Raw genomic sequence first — 24,023 nt, 5'->3', positions numbered from 1 at the left:
AATTGCCCAACTGTAATTTGTTCACCCAACATGCTGTTTATCTTATGGGAGAGACACCTCTAGTGAACTGTGGACCCCGGTCCAATTCTCTATACTGAAATACAATCTACTGCAATACTGTTCTACTGTTTTCTGCAAACAAGCATCTTCCACACAATACGGTTAATCCTTTGTTACAGCAAGCCGGTGAGATTGACAACCTCACTGTTTCGTTGGGGCAAAGTACTTTGGTTGTGTTGTGCAGGTTCCACGTTGGCGCCGGAATCTCTGGTGTTGCGCCGCACTACATCCCGCCGCCATCAACCTTCAACGTGCTTCTTGACTCCTACTGGTTCGATTAAACCTTGGTTTCTTACTGAGGGAAACTTGTCACTGTGCGCATCACAGCTTCCTCTTGGGGTTCCCAACGGACGTGTCAACTGCACGCATCAGCCCTTTTTACATTTTATCTTTTGGATGTGTGGATTGGTCGGTTGTGTGCATCCTGCATCCTAGTTATGGAATGGCCGATTGTAATGCTTAAACCTTTTAAGTAATAATGCGTTCTTTTATCAATAATAATAATATTTATAGTACGGTAGCTACTTTCATTAAGAGATAACTCTGAGCTTTTGTGAGGATGGCTAAATATTACTTTGCATTCTAGTGTATACTAATGTATACCCCTTTTTTATGCCAACCCACATATAGTTAGGATTGATGCAACGTGAGTGACTCGTCTATTCCACGCAATAAATCGATACTTAAGCTATAATTACCGGTTACCTAAAGTTAGTTAAATCCTCATCTAAAATTGCAGGTTACTTTAGTTTTACAATTTCGGTGTATATTCAAAGTGTGGCTAGGATGATGACAGTCATATGATACTTTAGTTTTACAATTTCGGTGTATATTACACTCACAACAATGTCATAATACCCTAATGACATAAATTATGCACACGGCCAAAAAAAAGAATTACAAAAAAAGAAAAGTCCCGCTACAGAGATCCATTTCTTGAAACAACAACACTGATACCACCAAGACAACACCAGAAGACCAGCTTCTCCATAAACTACGCCTCCAAGAAGGAAACAGTGCACAAACGCTGTCGTCGTCCGATCATAGATCTTAGGTTTTCGCCCTGAAGAAAGTCCTCACTCTTAAAACAATGCCTTCAACAAGAATATTGCTAGGCACAACCAATTAAGGCCAGACCTTGGATTTTCACCCTGAAATATAGCACTCTGAACGTTTCATGTGCAGTCGCCCCACATATAAGTCACTATTTCAAGTCACGAAGCACCAAGCCAATTCCACCTCACTACCAAGATCCGACCACCATTGCTATTCCACCGGTCTCGGCTTTCATGACCTTCTCCGCCAGCACTATGGAAAGAAAACGAGCTCCATGATATTAGCTTCGAAGCGCCCCCTCTGAAATAAAACGGTCAGATAAAAACATGGGTGCGCACGACCGAAACCACCCAATCCAGCAATCTTCAGGCATTGATCGCATAATGAATTTTGCCGGTAGGGTCTTCCGGAACACGACAATCCAGCCAACCTGGTGGGAAGAAGCTTCTGGCAGATCTTCACTTGGCGCAAGAGGAATCCGAGGACCACCACCATTATTCGCAAGACTAGCAGCCCTCTCGCCACTGGTCAACTGCCAACCAGATCGGAAGACATGGAGAGGGCAGTCCGGCACAGCCCATCAGCGTGGCAAGGACCAACACCAGGACCACACCTTCCTAGGATTATTGTAGAGATGCATTATGTTGTCATGTATGGGGGAAATCTCTGAAACACCAATTTTTTATTTCATGGATGGATGTATGGTGATGTGTATGTGATAATTTGCTATGTAATGTGGATGTGATGGATTCCATGTGAGATTTACGGTCTATTTGTGATGTAAATATGTGGTACATATGTTCAGTTTGTATGAGAGATATGGCGCAACATGACATGTTGTGAAAATCATTATTTGAAGGTGGTCCTATGAAAATAATCGGACTCCGGTTTTAGCTTAATGGAGTTTGTTCCGTTTACGCAGTTGAGTTGAGTGAGGTGCGGAACGTTGTAATCGGCTTCTGTGGAATTGTGTAGTCTGATGCACCGTAAAATCTCCCTACTTCAAAAAGAAATTTACTAGGGTTAGGTACTGCATCCGGTTACCAAAGCACTGTAAATGAAATGTAGTATTAGCTGCAGCTCGATATACTCCGTTTCAAAAAAAAAAAAATCCCCATAATCCACGGGCTATGGTCCAGAACCAAATATAAAACCTTGTTCTGTACCAGTGCGAGTTAGTTTCAGTAACATCTGCTAGACTGTATCGCATTCTATGTCTATGAACATGTTCTTTCTTACTAGGGTAGCTCTACTGTATGTTCGTAGCACGATAGCAGCAGAAGGCAGGCTTGGTAGCACTGCTACTTCTCTCCCAGGTCGCTGGCAGCGCCAGAAGAGAAGGAAATGTGGCCATCAACTGCTAAATGCAGATGATGCACACAAACGATAAATGTGAGTTTCTTCGTACAAAGGGAAGCCGGTTCATTTATCATCATCTTTTGCGATGCGAAATCGCTTTAGATTCCGATCACAATGGTGCGTTGCTGGTCCACCTCGGTAGCTATTTCCATTGAATAGAAAGCGGCCTGTAGACACTGCTCCTGCATGTTTAGATCGTTAGTAGTGGCAGACTATTTCACATGAATTTCTGACTAGTGAGAACTTGTCCCCGGCCCATACCGGCCCTGTCCCCCGACGCAACCAGTATTGACAGCGCCCGGGCTGAGAACTTGTCTTGGAATTTTACTTGTTTCACCAATCACGAACAGCTTAACTTGCTTTGAATCTTAGCACGAGTTTAGACTAGGCCAGCCAGCACCGCATCGTTCTCCGGTTTCCTGTTACCATCTGGGTCCCGGTGAAGATTTGGCGCGAACTGGTATCTGCAGACATAAATGGGAAACCAACGGCCAAATCATTAAAGAGTTCGCCGCAACGTCGCCATGGGCAATTTCAAGGTGTGTCTGGCTTTGTATCGGCAGAACGCCCCGTTCGTGCTACCTACGGTTGTGCCATCAGTATCACAACCCGCAATAGCTAGTGAAGTTGCACTAGCATGTGCTTTCTCAACGAACTGAAGTACTCTCTCCATTGCATAATTTGTTCTGTGATTTTAGTTCAAACTTACACTAAAACCATGATAAAAAATTATAAAACGGAGGAAGTACCATGAAAAGTTTCTCATGTCAGGTATGTAGCAATGCAAAGTTGTGTCATTTCTATCTTTGCGATATTAATATATTCTCTTTATCGAAAAAATCTGTATTTTCACAAAGCCTGTATCAATTAATTTGAAACGGATGATAGTGCATAATACTATGAAAAGCTTCTCAAGTCTTGACATTCAGCATTGCAAATTGCAAATGCTGTATTTATCTCCCGCGAGGACAAATTTGCTAGCTACAGCCTAGTATTCATGAATCATGACAGTGCATTTGCTTGTCAATCAAGGGTCAACCAGCTTTTAGCTTCGTTAATTAGCTAGCTAACCTCCGGTAAGTTGACCAGTGACAAGAGTACGTCAAGAGTCAAGACTCATAGACAATACCTACTGGCTACTGCTCACACATCTTCTTGACCTGTTGGTAAGTTGGGTATTAGTAGCTAGCCACTAGTAGCTACATATGGTAAGTGTGGGTGATGGTTTGTCGCATTTGTCTCTTGAGCTTAAGTTGTACGTTACCTCACACACTGTATAGAGGACTACGCAACAGTGGTTGAAGTTAAGTCCTTGTGCCCGGAACTGGACTTGTGTGTGCATGCATTAATGCATGGAGGGCATAGTATTGCATATGCAGACGCAGGCCTCTGTCTCGGAGGATCGAGACACCTTCAGATTCACGTTTTTTGTCGCATCGATCTGTAGACCAATCTTACGCTAGTAAAAAGTTGTTAGGTGCACATGAGAATTTGTCCTCTATGTCATGTGCAGAGAGTAGTGACCAGTAGTCCAGTACGTACATAGTGTGCGCGCGCCTAGACCAGATAAAAAGCTTAACACTGTGTTTGGATGCAGTGAATTGGATCTGGAATTGAATTAGTCTGGAAATTCCAGATTCTGGATGGAAATGAATTGGTTTCGAATTCTGATTCTGTTGTTTGGGTGCGCTTGGAATTTGATGTTGGAATCAAAGGTTGTACCCAATTCCAATTCCTGTTTGGATGTACAAACCATGGAATTTGATGTTTTTTTGAGTTTGGATAATATAATGACCACATGACATGACACAACATAGTTGTCAAGTACCGACAACAATTAAACATGGATAAATAGTTCTTTATCTAACAAATATCACAAAGTTGGTAGTTCACGTGTCTCACACATAGCACACAAAATAGCACACAGGTAGCATAAATTGGACAACTCATAAAAAAGATAGTAGATAATAGTTTATAATATCCATCGGCGTAGCAACCATCAAGGCAAGGACAAGAGCCATGGCTTCTTAATTTCCTCGGGGAGCGCCTTCAGTGCTTCAAATAAACGTTCATTGATGATCAACTTCCCATAAGCTCTCAGCAGATCTGATTCCTCCAAGTTTAACTTCTTGAGTGCATCATAGATTTCAGTTGGAGGAGTCACCTTTGGCATAGGAAGTGGCTCGGTTGCTTTCAAAGCTTCATCAAAAGATGTCCTCATTTCTCCCATCATGCACAAGATAGCTTCCCCGGTGCGTTGCCTTTTCTGAGGTACTTCTGGAGATTCTCCAGGAACTGGTGTGAATTGTTCTTGAACAGACTCAGCTGCTGTTGTAGCACCTACACCAGTTGCATGGTCTTTTGAATATATAGTCTGGATAGCAAGCCAATTCGTCACCACCTTGTTCCTGTAGCCAGCTGCTTCTTTGTTGGCCTACACAATACAAAAATATGTTAGAAATGGTAATCAAAATGCAAAAAATAAGCACAAAATAAATTTTAGTGTTAAGCACCTCAACATAACGAGACCACACTTCATCACTATAAACCTCCACCATGTTTTTTTCCGAATCCCATCCAAAACCACTCTGAGCAAGCATCTTGCTAATGATCTCATAATGCTTGTCAAATGTTTTAATTCTTGCCTGGATTTTATCCTTTGTGATGTCAACACCACATGTCTCCTTCACATGCTTAATGCAAGCAGTGTATGTATGTGGCTTCCAACCATTTTGAGCAGTGTCTCCATTGTTGTGATGCTCAACAAGGGTGTCCAACAATGCCGTGTCCATCTCAGGAGTCCATTGAAGGTAAGCTCTAGTACCAATTTTCTTTGTTTTTGGGTCAGCCATGCTGCATGTATAAAACAAAATAGATGGGCATACATGCAGTAACAAAAAATTAAATTTTTTTTTTCGAATGGTCACCGAGGGGGAGCGAATCCCCACCTGAATTTTTTCATTCATAGTTGCCTATGAGGCTTTGCAGCCTCTACAAGATAGGGGTCCAAATGAACCGGAGTTTACAGGGGGTACAGGAGGAGATAAAAGAGAAAACACACACACACACACCAACAAACTACAACAGCTAGAAAAAGGAGGTCACCCCGAGAATCCTCGGAGACAATTGATTGATGAGAAAAAACTCATCCCGACCCAAGCACCGCAATCACAAAGGAAGAGTTCGCAGGACATGACAGCGGGGACACAGCCGCGACACTGCATCGTCGACGTAATCGAAGGGCAACGCGCATCCGAGGACACACAGCGCGCCGACACCACTGTGCCGTGGGTGTGGTCGAAAGGTTGCGCGCAGCCGAGACGACGCCACGACGCCTGTGCGCCACGGGCTGAAGTCAGAGGGCATCACACCCTCACCGCACGCGGGGGGTCGCCGCCGTAGTCGAAAGGCATAGCACCGCCGAGGGCAACCCCAACCCCGATGGGTTCGATATACCCGAAGGGTGGGCTAGCCGAGAGCACACACGAAGACCACCCGCGCGGTCACACCAAAGAGCTCCGACGAGGATCCGACGCATGAGCCTAGCAACCAGCAAGAAGATACCACCACCCCCACTGCCACGGCTCGCTTCACATCGGAGAGGAGACCGCACCCATGGCCGCCATCTGCAAACCATGGGGCACACCAGTACAGGGGAGCAGCGCCCACTGACACCGATGGCGAGACAGAGGGGGCTCAACGCCCAGCCACGACGGCCCCCGTTGTAGGGAGCGCGTCGCCACCATGGCCGCCCCCACGCAGCAAGCCCACTCTCAGCAGGACAGGAGCCGGAGAGAGGACGGTGCCGAGGAGCAGCGCCAGCGAGCAGCGCCGGCGCCGGCACACGAAGCGGAGGAGCGCCGCCGCCATGGACGAGCGCGAGATCTCCCAGGGCGCAGGGAGAGCCACCACCACCTTTGGGGCGGGGGCCCGCCGCCACCGCGGCAAGGCGCCAGCGGCAGCGGCGGAGAGGGGGGGCGCGGGAGGAGGGGGCCTCGCGGCCGGAGTTGGGGACGCCCCGGTGCCGCCCCTGGGAGCGGCACGGGAGCGGGCTCGTCGTTCTGTGTCAGGGCCAATTAAATATTTTTTGAAACATAGATGTGCATATATATCCGTTCACACATGATGCGTATAAAACATGAATCAGACAAGCAAAACGTTACCTAGACATATGAATATACCTCAGTTGGAACTTCACTTGGACTCAGCTATCGCTAATTCCTGCAGAAAAAACGAAAAAAGTAAGAAGTGGAAGCCCCACTCAGGATGTAAGTGGCTGATCCGCTGGACACAAACGGATCTGCCGCTTCGGTCACATATATGATTAGCGATTTTTGTGGCAGCCACTAACGATTTCTAGCGGTTTTCTGCGGCCCAGCGGCGCCGCGACAGCCGCTTGACGCTATGTTCCTTGCACTGAGTTTGCTAATACACTGATCGATTCGCTTCGGCGGCTTCACTTAGCTCGACTTCGCTAATCATTAATCAAGTCTACAAGACAGCTAGCTCTATCGATTGAACGTTTTTTTTCTCTCTTAGAATAAACGTGTTTGCTTTCTCGCCCAAATGGCATCTATATACTCGACACTTCCCTAGCAAATGTATCTTGACAGACCAGAAATGCTTCAAAATTCTTTTTTCACAAGAGAAAAGAAGCAAGTGTTCGAAATTTTAGCACGACTTTTTTTTTGGGATATCCAGATCATATATCAAACAATGCATAATTTTAATACTGTATAAAGAATTCAACTCCCATCACAAGAACAATGTAGGGAAGTGCTCCAGAAGATGAATCATCAACGCTAGTGACAGGGATGAGAGTCAGGATGTAAGCGGCTCAAAATATCCAAAGCAAGGCCATTTTCCTACAGTACTTTCCTTCTGTATCCCAGTTTTATTCGACGCAAAATATATACAGTCTCTACCACTCGGCTGATTCTTGCACAGCCACCGAATTAATGTCAAATATGTACAGCTAGAGAGCACAACACATCATGCAATCCACCAAAAGATAACAAGATCAATGGTTATGACTTACAAGATCATTGGCAGATCCATATATAACTTACCACTGTCCAACCTATGTTTGACATATGAAAACAAGTGTTGCTAAACACTCCAAACAACTCAAAGGTAAACAGCTCCAAAATTACAGGGACCAAAACTAGGCTCAGTGACATGTACCCTGCAGCAATAATCAAGAAACCTGAATAGAAATAAATAGTAGCATCTTATGTTCCAAACTGGCAACCAAAGATATCAGGTACTTGCAGCTTTCAGAAATGGGGAACCACAAGAAGATACTTCAGCAGAAAACATCAATCTGAATCTCGTTAACGACACACCAACATACAGGTTTCAGTAAAGAGGCAGGCATGTCGATACATGGCATTGCTGCAGCCAAAAACAAAAGAGAGCATCCAGTAGAGGTAACCTCTAGAAACAGCATAAACTGTGAGCATTTCAGAGTTCTTGCTCAAGCTGAAAAAGGAAACACAGATAAATTGTGAGATCAAACAATCAGCTAACATAACACGCGCAAAATATATTGCCTGGACTGAACCAATCGATCAAATGTTCAACATCAGGATGTAAAATTAATTTGGATATTACACACCAGTACACCACAATAAGAAAATGATAGAGATGAGAGACTCACTTTCGCTGCTCATCAAGGGCATCCCACACCTGCTGGTCCTCATTGATGGTTTCCCACTTTAGCCTCTGCTTGTCAACATCACCCATGGGATCCAATTCTTCGAGCTCAACCGGCTTCATGGATGGGCCAGCCATTTCTTCGAGGTGAACCGGCTTCATGGATGAGGCAGCCAATTCTTCGAGCTCAACCGGCTTCATGGATGGGCCAGCCATCCCTATATATTCAAGAACACATATAAGGAACAAGGGCACAGTCAGTTTATTCCGAGTTTCTGACCAAATGAACAAGTGCACAACACAAGACAGTACAATACACAGTATAGCGACACAAATGAAGCCATGCCAACTTTCTATCAGGTCAGACTTTGTACCATACAACTGCGAATGTGTGATCCGGTGTGCTTCAACTTTCTTTCTACAGTCTGCTACCCCATGAAAAATATAGCTACCCAGGGAATATTAGTACCATATACTGGGTCTCATTTTACTACAAATTGGGAGAAAGGGAGCTGAAGGGCATTACCATCTTCCTGTTGTTGGCTAACTGAATTGTTTTTTGTTGGCTGACTGAATTGTTACATTCTTGAAAATTCTGTCAGGGGCAGCTTAAGACCGTTTGCGTAGTATGTGTTTTATCTGCTTCCAAACAATCACTCTATTATGTAAGCTTGCCAACAGCCATTTTGCCCTTGTATAGTTGGCCTTTCTTAAGCTTTGGCAAAAACCGTTAACCTTTTCAGAAGTATATAGCACTTCTAACTTCCTGTGCAACCAAGTACCGCTTTGTAGATGGAATTGGTTTGTCAATTGATAGTAACTACTCCCTCCGTTCACTTCGCATATGTATGAAAAAAAAAGAGCCCGTAACAATTGCATATTGAAGAGCAACATCAAGTAGATCAAGCATGTTCGTATCTTGCACAGAAACTACAATGTGTGTCACAGGAACCAAATAGTATGGACTACACTGAATCAATGAAATCCTAGTGAAGAGGAGAAGTTCCTCACCGTCGAGCACGGACTTGCTCCCGCCGCTGCACGGGCCTGCTGGTGCTGGAGCGGCCATGGTCGAGGCGGAGGGCACGGGGAAGGTAGGCTCCGCCAGATCCATCTGCTGCTGCCGCTTGAGGTGGTTGGGGGCGGCGCGTGCTGCTGCCGCTGGAGGTGGTTGGGGCGGCGCATGCTGCTGCCGCTGGAGGTGGTTGGGGGCGGCGCGGAGGAGGTGGTCGGGGGCGGAGGAGGTGGTCCGGGGCGGAGGAGGTGGTCGGGGGCGGCGCGGAGGAGACGAGTGGCGGCGCGGTCGCGCGGAGGAGGAGCCCCTCCGTCTGCTCGAGGATGAGCCGCTGGGAATCGTGGCCTTTCAGGTTTTGTCCACCAGCGCCATATAAATCTTGTGGTGGGCCGCTTACGCCATTTGGGCCAAATTTCGCGGGCGGCGTATGTGGGATCGCGAAACGCTGCTGCCACTTACATCCTGAAGCCCCACTTATTGTACAGAGTAAACTAAAATACTAGATCATAGAGAAAGCAAGATGCCGCTCATTCGCGTGCGTGCCAGGGGATCAATCAAGGACTGCACAATCCGGCTGGCCAGCGCATGTGTGCTAGTGGAGAATCAACCACGGGAGAGAGGCCAGGCAATCAATCGCATGGAGGACCATCTACCACGGGAGAGGCTGGCCGGCCGGCCGGACGGACGGCCGCGTCCGTGCCAGCGGAGAGAGCAGCCGCGTCACCACGGCCAGAAGATACTGGCGGGGCTAGCGCCACCAGGGGAGCATCCCGCGCCGTTCCCCAACCCCAAGCTCGACCCTAGGGTTTGGGCAGGGTAACGGCGGCGGACGGCGGCGCTGCAAGTCGGCAGGGAAGAAGGGCGAAGGGTATGCCGGATTTCCTAGAGGAGGGAAGAGAGAGGAGGGAGCAGGCCGGAGTAGGAAAGGAGGGAGAAGGACGGCGACCTACTCGAGAGCTCTGGTAGATCGATTGCCCCGACGTGCTGTTTCGCGAGAGAGGAGCTGAGCGTACCGCTTCGGGAAGCAAATTCCACGCAAATACGGAGGGTGAGACCTCCGAATCTTTGACAGAAGAAAATGCCCACGCGCGGGTGGAGGCTGGAATTAGACACAGTTTCCAGGCCCTAATTCTATTTGCACCCAAACAACGGAATTGAAGGCCTAAATTCCAGTTTCCTAATTCTGGGCCCTAATTCACTGCATCCAAACACAGCCTAAGCAGTATGAACACCGCAATGACAGATGAACAAAATACTTTCGCTTGGCAGATCGTCCATCAACTACCAACCTTAGACTATAGTATTATTAACATCGCATAGACTTCGATCAGGCTGGCACACAATTTTTTTTAAGAAAGGAAAAATATTTTCGTTAATTCATTGAATAAGAAGAATCCAATGCAAGATCTCGCATCTAACTTGATGCGGCCAAAAACGATGAAGGACAAGGAGCGCTTGTTTTTGAACACTCTAGCATTGTGTTTGTTCCAAATCTTCCAAGCAACAAACATGCCGAGGAAGTCCATAGCTTTCCTCCTTCCGGGATGAGCATGAACGACATGAAGCCACCAAGCATTGACGTATTGAAAAGCCACCCAATCCTGCCACAAATGTTCCGGAAACATGCAGATCAGTTTAGAGCAGAACTCTAGAGTAGACTGCCCATTCACTCTAATCGGGTTTACTTAGGCCATCTACAAACCAATGAAATTTTGAAATATAAGTTTTTTACGGGGAGCTGAACTTATATGCATGCATATATCACAATGATCTAGGGATTGCACAACTCATGCACAAAGAGAGATGAGATAGATCGAGGATTTTTACGGTACCCTTGAAGAAATAATAGCCAAAGATAAAAATAGCCAGCCCTTTTCCTGAATCCAAAGGTCCATAACCATTTATACTAGTGCCAAAAAGGCGACTATAGTACAATTGCTTTTTTTTTAGAAATCTATAGTACAATTGCTACTAGTGACATCGTGAGCATAAAATCAGTACAACACCCAAAAAATAATCCGGATGTTCACAGTAGAGGCCCAGCCCAATAAAGCTCGTCTCTGTGTACCAAGAGTCCAAGACTGTTGTGTGGTCCAAAGGATGCTGTATTTTGGCAAGTATCTTTTTATATTATCTAGACATACAAACTTGAAGCTGCATGTCAGGTTTGCATATGTCAGATACTTGATGGATGAAACCGTACCTTCCGTTAATACTTATATCTCATGGCACATTATATTTGTCCTAAGGGCATCTCCAACGGGCGATACATTTCGGACGCGCGTCGGCTGAAATGGTCGAAATCATCCGCATGTCCGTTTGCGTCGGAGTGGCTCCAGCGGCAAGACGTATATTTTTTTCCCATTCATAAAAGTCATAATTTACATTAATAAAAAACATAAAAAAGGCCATAAAGGTGTGGTAAAACTAGGTACTGCCTACTGATCGTCATCGCTGACGAGGTCGATGAACTCCGGCGTCGGTCATGGAAGCTGGTACGCCGGCGGTGAAGGAGGTAGGGCAGGCTGCGGCAACTGCGGCCAGACCGTCGCCTGCGCAAGAGGCTGTGGTGAAGGTGGCTAGGGATCCTAGGCCAGAGCAGCAGCCGGAGCGCGGTCGTTGGAACGCGTCGGCATGGTCGGAGGAGTCGTCGGCCTCCCCTGCGCGAGCGCGGACTCGCGGAGCTGGAGTGCGAGCCAGTCCCACAAAGCGAGCTCGTTGTTGGCCAGTGCCATGGCAATGGCATCCTCCTCGGTAATGTCCGACGTCTGGGTCTCCGGATCCCACGCCGGCCCGCCGTCGTCGTGGTCGTACTCTGCCATGTCCGCGTCCTCCTGGTCGTCCTACTCTTCTTCCGCGGAGATCTCGCGGTCGAAGTAGTCGACGTCGCCGAGGTAGCCAGCGCGGCGGCGCGCGTCGAACTCCCACGTCCCGAAAGAGATTCAGTTGTAGGAGTTGAGCGTGTACGCCTGATCTTTCTGGAGATCCGGCGGCAAGATCGCTCGGCGGCGGTGCAGGTCGTCCCGGCGCTCTCGGCCCTCGCGCGGCACGGGGGGACCGGCACGCGCCTCGAGTTGAGGTACCAACCCCCTCTAGATAGGTTTGCGTCCAGCCATGGTACCAGCCGGTTTTCCTCCGAAAGGCGGCGCGCGAGCTCGACGCGGACGTACCACCCGACCCGTGGCTTCTTGCCGGACCGCGAGCCGCTAGCCTCGTGGTCGATCTTGGTCTTGCGGAACGGCCAACATTTCTTCCCCATGGCGTCTGTCGGGTGGATAGTGTGGGCTCTGGCAGTGGTGTGGTCGGGGAAATGGGTGCCGGCAGCGTCCCTTTAAGAGGCTCGGACGCCATCTCGCCTTCAATGTCCTGCCACTGCGACGCCACACAGCTGCGCATGCTCGCGAAAGCTGAGGCACACCATTAACGCGGCTCTGCAAAGGCTGCAGCGCGCCGCCCCTAAGTAATGTCGTGGAAGACGTAGCATTTGTGCCCCTGCCAGGCGGGCCCATGCGAGGACCGGGCGAACGACCGCTGCGTCGGCAGAGACGCAAACCTGACGCATATTTGAGCCACGTTTAAATCGCCGCGGACGGCCCGGTCACTATGCGTCGCCCTGCTGGAGATGGTACCAGACGCAATTTCGGCGCGGACGGATGCAAACGGTCGCTCAGCGTCTGTTTCCGTCGTCCCGTTGGAGATGCCCTAACATGATGATCACAGTTCCACACAGAAACTCAATCTAACCAACAGGGTTAGCTCTCTAATCAATGCAGAGTGCAGTGTGCGTGGTGGAGGTGGTTGCGGCGCGCTCGTGCGGCAGGCAGAGTGGTGGCTGCACCTATGACCGAACCGAAACCGAAAATCGAACAAAAAAAACCTAACTACAACCGAATTATCAGTTTTAAGGTTTTATGGTTAGGTTACAGTTAGCAAAAGTGCTAACCATATGCACATCAGTTAATTTGGTTAAAAACCGAGAAAAAACCACAGTTAACCGAACAAACCGAGCCCAACAAATAATATTGCAATTTAAGCCCATGGATGATGCACGTTAACCTTTTGTTTTGGCTCAGAAGTGTCTAGTCCACAAGAATCGATAACTAGCGTGGTGGTTAGGACGTGTTAGACTAGTTGTATTTGTGCGAGTCGCGAGTTCAAATCCTAACAGCATCATTTTTTATTTAATTTGGCAACATTTTAATTATTTATCATTTCTTTCTCTCGTAATAGAGTCAGGTTGGTCTTACAAATATATATAAACGAAATATATGTCCAAAAAAAGTGATATTCAAAAGTTCGCGTTAACTTTGGTTGATTTGGTTATTACAGAATCCGAACCGAATTTACATGGTTATTACCGAAACCAAACTGTATTTTTATACGAAACCATATTTACCGAAGTATTGAAATTGTATTTACCGAAAAACCGTATTTACTGAACCGAATTAACCATATTAACCGAACGCATAGCCGGAGCTGCACCACACTCACGACGGTGCTGATCTGAGTTCGATATTTTCTTTGCACTCATGGGGGTAATCTTCGTAGCTGCCGAAAAAATCTTCTACCTTGTAAACCATTGGATCACTTTGTATTGGTAGTACATATTCTAGAAGTAGTAGTGTTAAGTGACCAATAGATTAACGAGAGTCAATTTCAGATCAGTTATTCCTTGCATTTGTTTTGCCGACTTGACAAACCCAAGCGGAGGGAGTACCTTATTTGTGTGGCGAAAAAAGATAACAACTAGAATCAGGGAATATGGGAACACTAGCAAACTTTCCAATACGCAACCCTTTCTTGACCGTTGAGACAACAAAGGTTATCCATAATAAAAGTATCATAAGTAGTATCATACATTTCATGATAAAAAACTAATACGACACATCACTTTATAAAAGAACGAGGTTTTAGTGGTTTTATTCAGAGGCTGGGGAATGCTCTTTCGGAAAAAATGTAGGCATGAACAGGAAAGGCCATGGGTGTTCAAAAGTTTTCCCAGAGACTACTAGTGGCTGAAAGTTTGGCAAAAGACTATTTATAAGCAAGAACACGATTCACTAATATAAGTAAGAATAACCTCAACTTTTTGGAATGTCTGTTTGAGTTAGCCACCCAAAAGGTGAGACTCTAATATTGCAAAACACGTTTGTGGACTGCCACACACTTGCGAAGCAGACCGTTGAACAGATGAATTGTGGTCCTCCTATAGTGCAAAAATATCAAGAGGATATAAGAACAAAACATGAGAATCATTGACCATGTTCTATAGCGAGGAGTGCTGGCAGAAACAGATCGACACTGATGAGGCGGTGGAAAAGGGATCCAAGAAGTCAGCCACCACGACAAGGGAGCAACAGATGCAACAGCAGAAGAACGCGCACAGAGAACCCGTCTAAGCTTGCTAGAAGCATCAATCAATCCGATGGCTTACATGTAAAATCCTACTAGCATTTAAACTATTCAGAATTGTGCGGCAGGCATGACGCCTCTCAAGATTGTGGTGTGTGGCCTCTAGCTTCTTTAGTGGTTATTTGTGTGATCCAAACCTTCCGCCCCTGCAAGCGCCCCCGTGGAGAACCCTAGCTGCGGCGAGGTGGTTCTAATGTCTTCCTCCACAGTGACGCAAAACTCAAGGTGATCCCTCCGTGCTACCAGAGCAGATCAGCGGGAAGCTGGAGAGAGGTGGTGCGACCACTCTTATGCCCCTTCTCTCCATTGCCCCCTTTTTTTTGCTCACGATGATGAGTGGATCTTGGCTTGGTAGATAGTCTTGCAGTCTGTCCTTGGAAGAAAAAAGGAAATTCTGAAAGTGAAAGTGATGTAGAAGGACATGTGTTCGTTGGCTATCTGGAACATTTTCACCATTTGTAATGCAAGTGACATCACTTTTATGTCTCTTCGATGGTTAATCTTTAGCATGATCCTAGAATCTAATCAGCTAGAGTCATGAAATTTCAAAGTATTTGAGGCAAACAAATGACAAACACGGTAAACTTTACATGATGACAAAGAACACACGCCATAGAATGTAATCAAAGTATCGGAAGTCGGCGCGGCAGGGCGCGCATGGACCATCTAGTATCCTCCCAGCTATGGCTAGGAAATGTGATCAGATACCCAAACAAATTACAAAGCCTTAAGAAAGCAAACACCAGCATACTTCCATTGGCCCAGTACCTCTCCAAAGAAAGAAGGATGCACACAGCCCATTAGCCCAATGCCCCTCCTACTACTTCTCATTCTCCTTTTTTTCCTGAGACTTTCCCATTTGTGAGCTTGCAAGCTAAAACTGGATGCGAAATATTTCTATAAAGTTTCTTTTAATAATAATAACGCAAGACATAATGATTTTTTTACGCACGTTTAATTTTCTGACCATTAGATGTAATTGGAGATGCATAAGCCTAAACTGATGAGGGGGACCAAATCTTGACTTCCCATTTGAAAAACAAATGGTGCCGGTATGGTGCACCCAAAATAGTAAAAATGATGGGGAAGATTCTTGGGATCCCAGCAGAGCCCCTCCCCAACGGCACTGAAAACTTGAGAGCTGTGAAGAGTGGTAAGAAAAAGAAAACGATCTAATAGTGGTTGCGCTTAGATCCCCAGGTAGAAGTAGCATATTGTTTTCAACTGAATTTCATTCCCTTGACATGAGCAGAAACACTAGCAGGGATAAGAGGGGGGAGGGAGGCCAACTAATCGAGTCAACGTGCCTTGGCTTGCCAACATTTCTTCTTCCCCATTTACTTACTTACCAATTGCGTGGCATGCTTTACGCCCATCCCCCTCATTAATACCTTGCCTTTTAAGCACTCTTTCCTTCCTCGCAATTCCGAACTTTACACTTCTATACCTGTCTATCTCTCCCCTTGGGTCGACTGATCGATCTCCTCATTCTCTCTTGTTCCGGTGTCCATCTTCGTCTCCAAAGCAAGGAGCATGCCTCTATGTCCACGGAGAGGTAGGAGACCCATGCCTCAGAGGAAGATTCTGATAGTTCTTATTCTTTTTCGTTTGATGGCTGTACTTTGTTTTCTCTATGTTTGTTTTAAAGATCTCTTAAAAAATCTATAGATGTGATCTTTGATTTTCCACTCTTTTTTCGACACCGCTTTGATTGATCTTCTAAAAGTTCTGCTTAAAGGTTTATGGACCTTTTCTGTTCTTGCGATTACCATTTTACCACTTCAGTTTGCATCCTGCCTTTTAAGATTCCCCCTACTTAATTTCCATGGCAAAGGGCCCTAACCTTTGGTCTTCCACCACCACCAGGGAGAGACTCGATGAGATCGGCAAGAAGATCAAGCGAGAGCCGGACGCCGCCTCCGCCGCCGCGGGCGTCGTAGTGGCCGTCGCGGCACCGGCCGATCAGCAAGCCCCCCGCCGCCTAAACTTAGGCCTTGGCGGCGCCACGAACACGGCGACCCCGTGCGCCGCGTGCAAGCTCCTCCGCCGGCGCTGCGCCCACGAGTGCCCCTTCGCCCCCTACTTCTCCCCGCACGATCCCCACAAGTTCGCCGCCGTCCACAAGGTCTTCGGCGCCAGCAACGTCTCCAAGATGCTCCTCGTACGTACCACCAAACATTTTTTAATTAGCACATATTTCTTTTCTAACTTCTACCGTGTGGTGTAACGTGCTTCGTTCAGGAGGTGCCCGAGGCGGAGAGAGCCAACGCGGCGAGCAGCCTGGTGTACGAGGCGAACCTGCGGTTGCGCGACCCGGTGCACGGCTGCAGGGGCGCCATCTCCATGTTGGAGCAGCAGGTGAACGCGCTGGAGGCCGAGCTCGAGGCCGTCAGGGCCGAGATCTTCAAGCACAGGTACCGGCAGGCCAGCGTCGCCGGCGCGGCCGGTCTCATGATCGAGGACGTCCATACCACCGCGGCCGGTGACTTCATGGCTCCTGCCACGCAAGTGGTACATGCCTCTGACGTGGTGTCGGTGGCGGAGGCCGGCCAAGAAGTGGCCGGAATGCCATCGACGTCCACCACGGTGTATGCTTCCGGACAACCGTCGAGTACTGACTACAGCTCCCTCAACACAAGTGAGCATGATGCATACTTTGGTTGAAATGCTTGGATTTATTTGCCTTTTGGTGATTGATCGATATCGCAATTAATTAATTAACTCTTGGAATAAACTGTGTGCAAGTGTAACTCTATATACATATTTCTTCTCTAGAAATAGATATAGCTGACGTGGATATATATCTTGGTTGAGGAAAAGATTATTTTTCTTGTATGTGTTCATTCGTGATTGCTTTTTTAACTTTAATCAGTTGGTGGATCTTTATTTATAAGCATAGATTTCATACTTTAATTGACAACTAGTATTGGCTAGATTAGAATTTTGCAAATGAAAACAAAATAATCGACAATATTTCATCTCTTCTTTTGTCATAATACTTGGGAAGCATTGTGAGTGAACACCATGACACCTACACCCTCACTAAATTTTAATATTCTTTTTACACTACATCACAATAAAAAAATCTACGAAAATGTAAAAAGTGGTGAGTGAGCACCATGACACCTACAACCGCACCAACTTTTAATTTTCTTTTTGATATTACATCGCAATAAAAGGTTCTACATAAATGAAGGGGTTTAATACAAGATTATACCATACACACAAAAATATTCAGACGGAAAATTTATAATGTGTGGTCTCCACAAAAACAACAAGTAGTAGTAAACACATTTGAATTTAAAATTCATAAAAAATATGTTTTTGTTTTCTCTGACAACACAGCTTATTAATCACAAACTTCACAGATCGATGTGACTTTCGTAGTACAACATTTAGGCATGCATTTGGGTACTCCCTCCGATTCATATTACTTGCCACCAAAATGAGTGTATCTATAATTAAAATATGTCTAGATACATCTATATTAGTACATGTAATATGAATCGGAGGGAGTATATTTTTTCAAAGTACATTTAAAAACTATAAGAAGTGAGGTTGTGGGTGTACCCTTACTTAGAGAAATCATCTCGCAATGCATCGCAAGTTGTTTTTTTTTGTTAAGCAATACTCAATATGATCAGTCGCTTTCTTCCTATTTGATTCCATGAATTTTTCAATGATTGATATGAATTTGCGTGTAAGCTAGCATGTTCTTTAGCCATAACAGATTAACAGTACTAAAGCACTACAGATCTTCAGCACCTTCCGTTCTGTCCAGTTGGTAAGTTAACATCCAATGCTTGGGCAACCCCCATGTGATTATGTATCTGCATTTTCTTTCAACTCTTTAGATCTGGAGACAATTTATTCTCACTCCACTTTCAAGCCGAAAAGAGTGTCCATCTAATGAGAAAAAAAACCGGGCAGAAATGAATGCACTATTTATCTTGCACCGTGTTGATATGGTGTGCGTGTGTGCATGCATGCATATCAATTTTGATTGCTAAGTCCCATCGCCTATCATTGTTCGCTAGTTAACCGATAAATTTTGGCAAGTAGAACTGTGCATCGATAGGACAAAACAGTATGTCTACAGAGCTTGCTGTGGAAACGACATAACAAGTTACTGTATCCCATACATTTCTACACTGCAAATGGTATTAGATGCATTATGCGTATCTACTCTAGCTATACAGTATGGTGTTGACGTTCAATTTCATTTTTGTAGAGCATATCATCAGAAGATTTCCTTTTCCTGTAGCGCTAAAACGGTCGATCAAGAGAATTTTCCTTTATGTAGCGCTTTCGATCTATATTAACGTTTTAATTCAATTTACATTGCTAAGCTGAGCTGTTTATGTAATTATCTCTAGTTCACACACGGCCTTTCAACTTAGCGATCAGGTATATGCATGTACGCACACACGCATCAGTTTTCCACTAATATCTCTTCCGTTTGCGTAGCACGCATGTGTGGTCGCTGTACAAAGCACCGTCATTTGGCGTCTTGGCATATGCATGTCATGTACCGCTGAGTTGGCTCTTTCAACATGTCAATGTGACTAGCCAGCTAGCTAGCTAGCTAATGTAGAAAACAACAATAGGGAAGGCCTTTCCTTAGCGTGCAGAGTTTGCATTCATCGACCGATCTCGTACGTACTGCCAGAGTACCAGTTGAGTTCCAAATCGGTAAAGTAGCTTAGCTAGGGAAGCTCGGTCACATTAAAATAGTAGCAACGCCATGAAAGATACAGCTACTCGTTCCAGCATGCATGTATCCATGTGTGTGTGTGGATGCGTGCGAGATCGAGCTCAGTTCTCCCGATCCGAGACCGATCGCGGGAGGAAGAAGAGCTTGCTGTTGGTTTGGATTTTTTTTCTTCTAAACACAGTACGAGCTCACACACACATACGTCTATATATACTCACCTCACTCACACACCCTAGCACATTTGAGAGGTTAAGTCTAAGATATACATTCAGTTGACTTTGAGATTGATGAAGTCATCACATACATGTCGCTGTCGATGAAAACGTCGCATCCTACTGAAAAAATATTACTTCTTTATGAGGTACTAAAGTATTGAACCCGATGTTTAAATTTTGATGGGTTGGGATGCCACTGCCTCTCTAACTATACAAACATTGGTAATCGAATCGTTTGTTTATTGAGATGGCCAGCAATGCTTAAGCTGGGCTGGGGAGCTTGGCGTGTGTGCATGGCCTGGGTGAGATGTGATGGATTTGGTCCACCGTCGTGCTTGCTTGAGATGTCGGCCATATCCCCTGCTTGTCTGCACTCAACGCCAATACAGATGCTTAAATGTCTTCTCGGTAACCTAGAAACCGAGCACGGGATGCTAGTTCCAGCTTAATTCTCCCTACTTGCACACCTCTCTACTGCCAGTACTGTTGGAATCGTCTACCGTATGTCTCGTACTACAGTATACGTTCTCTGGTTAGTCAGATACGGATGATGTGGTATGATGAAGGAAATATTACACTCTATCCATCCCAGTTTATAAGACGTGCATGCGATCTATCTCTGCTCATCGATTTGATGAATAATACTTGAGTAATATGTGAAACAATTATATCACTTAAAACTTCCTTTCATTTCAATGATATAATATTTTGATATAAATATCTCATATTTCATTAGTCAAACTCGTAATAAAACTGTGCCTCAGGATATGTGCTCGTCTTTCAAACTTTAAATGAAGTAATACAATACTAGCATGTTTAAGCTAGCCATCACAATTTCATGCCAAGATAGGTCGCACGTTGCTCTTCTTCGGCGACAGTGGTGGCAACACAAACGCTAGCTCGACAACGACACCTCCATGTCTCCCCTCGCCGTTGTCAGGAAGCGCTAGTAGGGAAAAGCCAACACGTTGTATGATGATAGATGAGACATTTAAGAATGTACACTCGTCTCCTTGCTCTTCGTGGTGGTAGTTGTGAAAATAAGCATAGTTGTGGGAGCCGATCTCAGCCAGTGGGCTAGAGTTTGGGCTCTGCAAGCGGGTGCTTGCTAATGGTCGGTGACACAACCATATCTGGTTCCTCAAAGTCTGTAGGAAGACGGACATAACGATACGGGTGGGATCTTGGATTCCAGATATGTGCGGACGTATTTCACTCAGTTTGCTTCAACCCCTCAGCCTCAGGATCAGGATGTGCGATCACTAACGAGTTTGGTGGTGCGAGACCAAATCTCATGCCTATTCGCAAGGCCTTGATCTAGCATGTTAGTGGAAGAGTCCATTTTGACATCGGTACTGTTAGGAAATAATAGAGCAGTTAGGATTTCCTTAGCATAACTACCTAGCAGTTAGAGTTATGTGTGTTGTCCAACCGCTACATGTATCGAACCGTCACCGTGTCCTCTGCGAAGGGACGTGACCACTTGTAAACCGACGTTGTACCCGACTGTTCGGCTACTATATATAGCCTGCAGTCACAATCAATAAAGCATCCAATTCATTCACTCTCTCTCTCTCTCGCTTCTCTCTCGTTTCTTCACACGTTATCATGCACGCGCCCTGCCAAAAGCAATAGGCCACAGTAGAAGAGACAGAAAGGTGAGTAAAAAGATGTCTTCCATCTCAGACCTCGCTTTTTCCTTCGCTCGGTTTGTGGCAAGGGAACACCATCCTCGCCGGGCTTCCGCTCGCACTGCCACTCGCCGGAACCACAGCCACTGGTACTTCGGCCCTCGCCGTCATGGCCGCCCAGACTGGAATGGTGGCCTCCGCCACCGCGGCAACCGCTGGGTACCCCGACGCGGTGGAAAAAGACGAGGCCTCAGCCTCCGTGGTGGTGGCCTCCGCCGTCGCCTCCGCAGCAACCGGCGGACGCCCCAGCACCACAACCGCCACTGGATGCGGCGCCACCGCACCCCTGGAGACCCGGGGCCAAGCACCACGGCTGTTATGCGCCGGGAACAAACACCGATGGTCGCTGCCGAACCGGCCGTCGTCGTCGCCGCGCCGGCGGTCGCTGCCGAAGAAGTGGTTGATGCAGTGTACGAAGACGAGGCCTCAGCCTCAAACGTCAGCGCGGACATCGACGAACTGATGCCCGTGCCGCCGGAGTTCGCCCTTCCACCCATGGAGTGGCTGCTGGGCGGACCAAGCGCCGGCTGGCTTGTCGACGACCCCGAGCGCGACTTCGGTGACGAGGAACTCCTGGTGCCACCGCCACCGCCGGCATCGCCTCCGACGATGTACTACTGCATGCGGCATGGATTTCAGCCATGCCTCCCATCCCCGACGCCCTCCGACGAGGACCGCGCGCACTTTGCTCCGCCGGGCGACGACCCCGTGCCGGAGTTCTTCGCGCCACCCAACGCGATCCAGCCGGAGGCAGCGATGGAGAAGGTCGAGGCCGTGGCTCCCGCGCCGGCCGCCCCGGTGCTCCCCGACCTCAATCTCCCAGCGCCGGAGAAAGAGGAAGACGAGCCAGTCCTCGCACTCCCGACGCCCTCGCCGGAAGCACGCGTCATCCTCCGCCGATTCGCCGCAGCCATGGCGGCCCGCCCCGTCGGCATCCGCAGAGGAACATGGTCGCCTGCGGCACTCGGCTTCACGGACGAAAATGGAGTACTCCGCATCGACGAGGCCACCAGCAGCCGCCTCTCCTCCGCGGATGGCCCCTGCCGCCGCCGCTGATGGAACTACCTGTGGGCACTCGTATGGAGCAGAGGAGCGGTGGTAGGAGGAGACGAACTGGTCGTTATCCACTCCTCACGAGACGATCGATCCTCTTTGACCTGCTGGTCCAATGCTCCAAGCGGTGCCTGACAAAGGCTTGTGGGCCAAAAGGCCTTACGTGCCACTCTAGCATTAAATAAATAACATGTTTGCTTTCATCATTATATTTCTAGAAAGCTTCATACCTGCCACTACAGTATTGTATGTGTATAGTTGTGCAGTACTTAGGAACATCAGTTCGTACTTAGTTCAGTGTGCAAGTATCGTATTGTAAATACAGATTCTAGACCTTATGTCTATTTGAATTTCAATATGTACATGACATGTTATTAATATATTTGCCTCTAGCATATTATAACATGTTATTTGGTACAACAATTTTATCCCATGCTCTAAATTTATCCGCGTTCAAATTGTTCCTCAAGAACAAATTTGTTGTTTACCAAAATAAATTTTACTATCAAGTAAAATTAATTAAATGCATGATCATACATGCAGGAAAAATAGGTGACATCAGTAAAAAAGAATTCCAAGAACTACAACTTGATGGAAGTAACTATCTATCATGGGCCATGGATATGAAAATAAATCTAAATGGTCGTGGCCTTGGTCCCGTGATTATCACACCCCCCGAAAATGCTCCAGAAATACCCTATGTGGCAAAGTATGCGGCATTACATTTCATAAGGCACCACCTCCATCCCGATTTAAAAAATGAATATTTGATGGAGGAGGATCCACTAGCTTTATGGAACTCCCTCAAGGAGAGATATGACCAACAAAGAGCGGTTATGTTGCCGGAAGCCGAGAGAGAATGGTCTCTCATAAGGTTCCAGGACTTTAAGTCCGTTGCGGCATATAATTCTGCAGTGCATAAAGTTAACTCCAAACTGAGATTTTGCAACAAGCAAGTTTCAGATGAAGATTTAATCGAGAAAACCTTATGCACTTTCCATCCCTCGATGAGGATATTGCAACAGCAATATCGTCAACACAAATACACAAAGTATTCTGAGCTTATATACACATTACTTCAGGCCGAGAAGCATGATGAACTTCTCATGAAAAATCACAATGCTCGCCCAACGGGCGCCATGCCGATCCCTGAAACACATTCTAATGCTCATTTTACTAATAAATTCGGAGACCGTAAGAGGAACTTCCGAAAATTCAAGGGAAAGTGGAAAAACAATGGTCAAAAGACCAATGGTCAATTTAAGGGGAAAGGTCATTTCAAGAGAAATGATCAAAATGACAACTCTCAAACTTGTCAAAGGTGTGGATGTGCGAATCATCGTACAAACAAATGTCGTATTCCCAAGCACCTAGTGGATCTATACATGAAGTATGGAGGAAAAGGGAAGCAAGTTCATGGAAATAAGGCTGAAGCTCACTTCAATGCCATTGAAGACAACCCTCAAGCTAGTCCTTCTCAAAGTGCTATTGAAGAATTCAAGCCAAAGGACAACATCATCCTCGATGAAGACATGCTTGTGGACTACACCCAAGATGTTTTTGGAGACCTCAATTGATCTCCTAAACAATTGATGTCACTTAGCTATTTAAATACTACGATATGTTATATATTGTATAACAATAAGTAGAATAAAGTATTTCAGACTACATGTATTGTATTATGTGAATCAGACATAATATTGTAATGTATTTATATTTCGAATATGTAATATATATACTATGTATGTAATTTGATGAATATATGAATAAAATAAATTTATTCTAAAATATTC

At 46.3% G+C, this 24,023-nt stretch overlaps 3 protein-coding genes across 3 annotated transcripts; 1 reads left to right on the top strand and 2 right to left on the bottom strand.

Annotated features, from left to right (window-relative positions):
• Positions 1-4,474: 4,474 nt before the first annotated feature.
• LOC127340114 (uncharacterized) lies at positions 4,475-5,319 on the bottom strand. The gene is made up of 2 exons (XM_051365893.2): positions 4,989-5,319; positions 4,475-4,909 (listed from the first exon to the last, which is right to left on the bottom strand). Exons 1-2 carry the CDS (start codon positions 5,265-5,267, stop codon positions 4,475-4,477), a joined length of 714 nt encoding a protein of 237 aa, XP_051221853.2. The 5' UTR covers positions 5,268-5,319.
• A 2,016-nt stretch (positions 5,320-7,335) lies between these two features.
• LOC127344764 (uncharacterized) lies at positions 7,336-9,476 on the bottom strand. The gene is made up of 3 exons (XM_051371101.2): positions 9,142-9,476; positions 8,135-8,348; positions 7,336-7,956 (listed from the first exon to the last, which is right to left on the bottom strand). Exons 1-3 carry the CDS (start codon positions 9,242-9,244, stop codon positions 7,809-7,811), a joined length of 465 nt encoding a protein of 154 aa, XP_051227061.1. The 5' UTR covers positions 9,245-9,476; the 3' UTR covers positions 7,336-7,808.
• Positions 9,477-15,803: 6,327 nt separating this feature from the next.
• On the top strand, positions 15,804-17,400 carry LOC127344760 (LOB domain-containing protein 15). The gene is made up of 3 exons (XM_051371095.2): positions 15,804-16,112; positions 16,424-16,718; positions 16,799-17,400. Exons 1-3 carry the CDS (start codon positions 16,099-16,101, stop codon positions 17,219-17,221), a joined length of 732 nt encoding a protein of 243 aa, XP_051227055.1. The 5' UTR covers positions 15,804-16,098; the 3' UTR covers positions 17,222-17,400.
• The last annotated feature ends 6,623 nt before the right edge of the window (positions 17,401-24,023 follow it).

Source organism: Lolium perenne, chromosome 3 (assembly GCF_019359855.2).
Source record: "Lolium perenne isolate Kyuss_39 chromosome 3, Kyuss_2.0, whole genome shotgun sequence".
NCBI lineage: Eukaryota > Viridiplantae > Streptophyta > Magnoliopsida > Poales > Poaceae > Lolium > Lolium perenne.
Note: the sequence above shows the minus strand (reverse complement) of the source record. Positions and strands in the feature narration are given on the sequence as shown.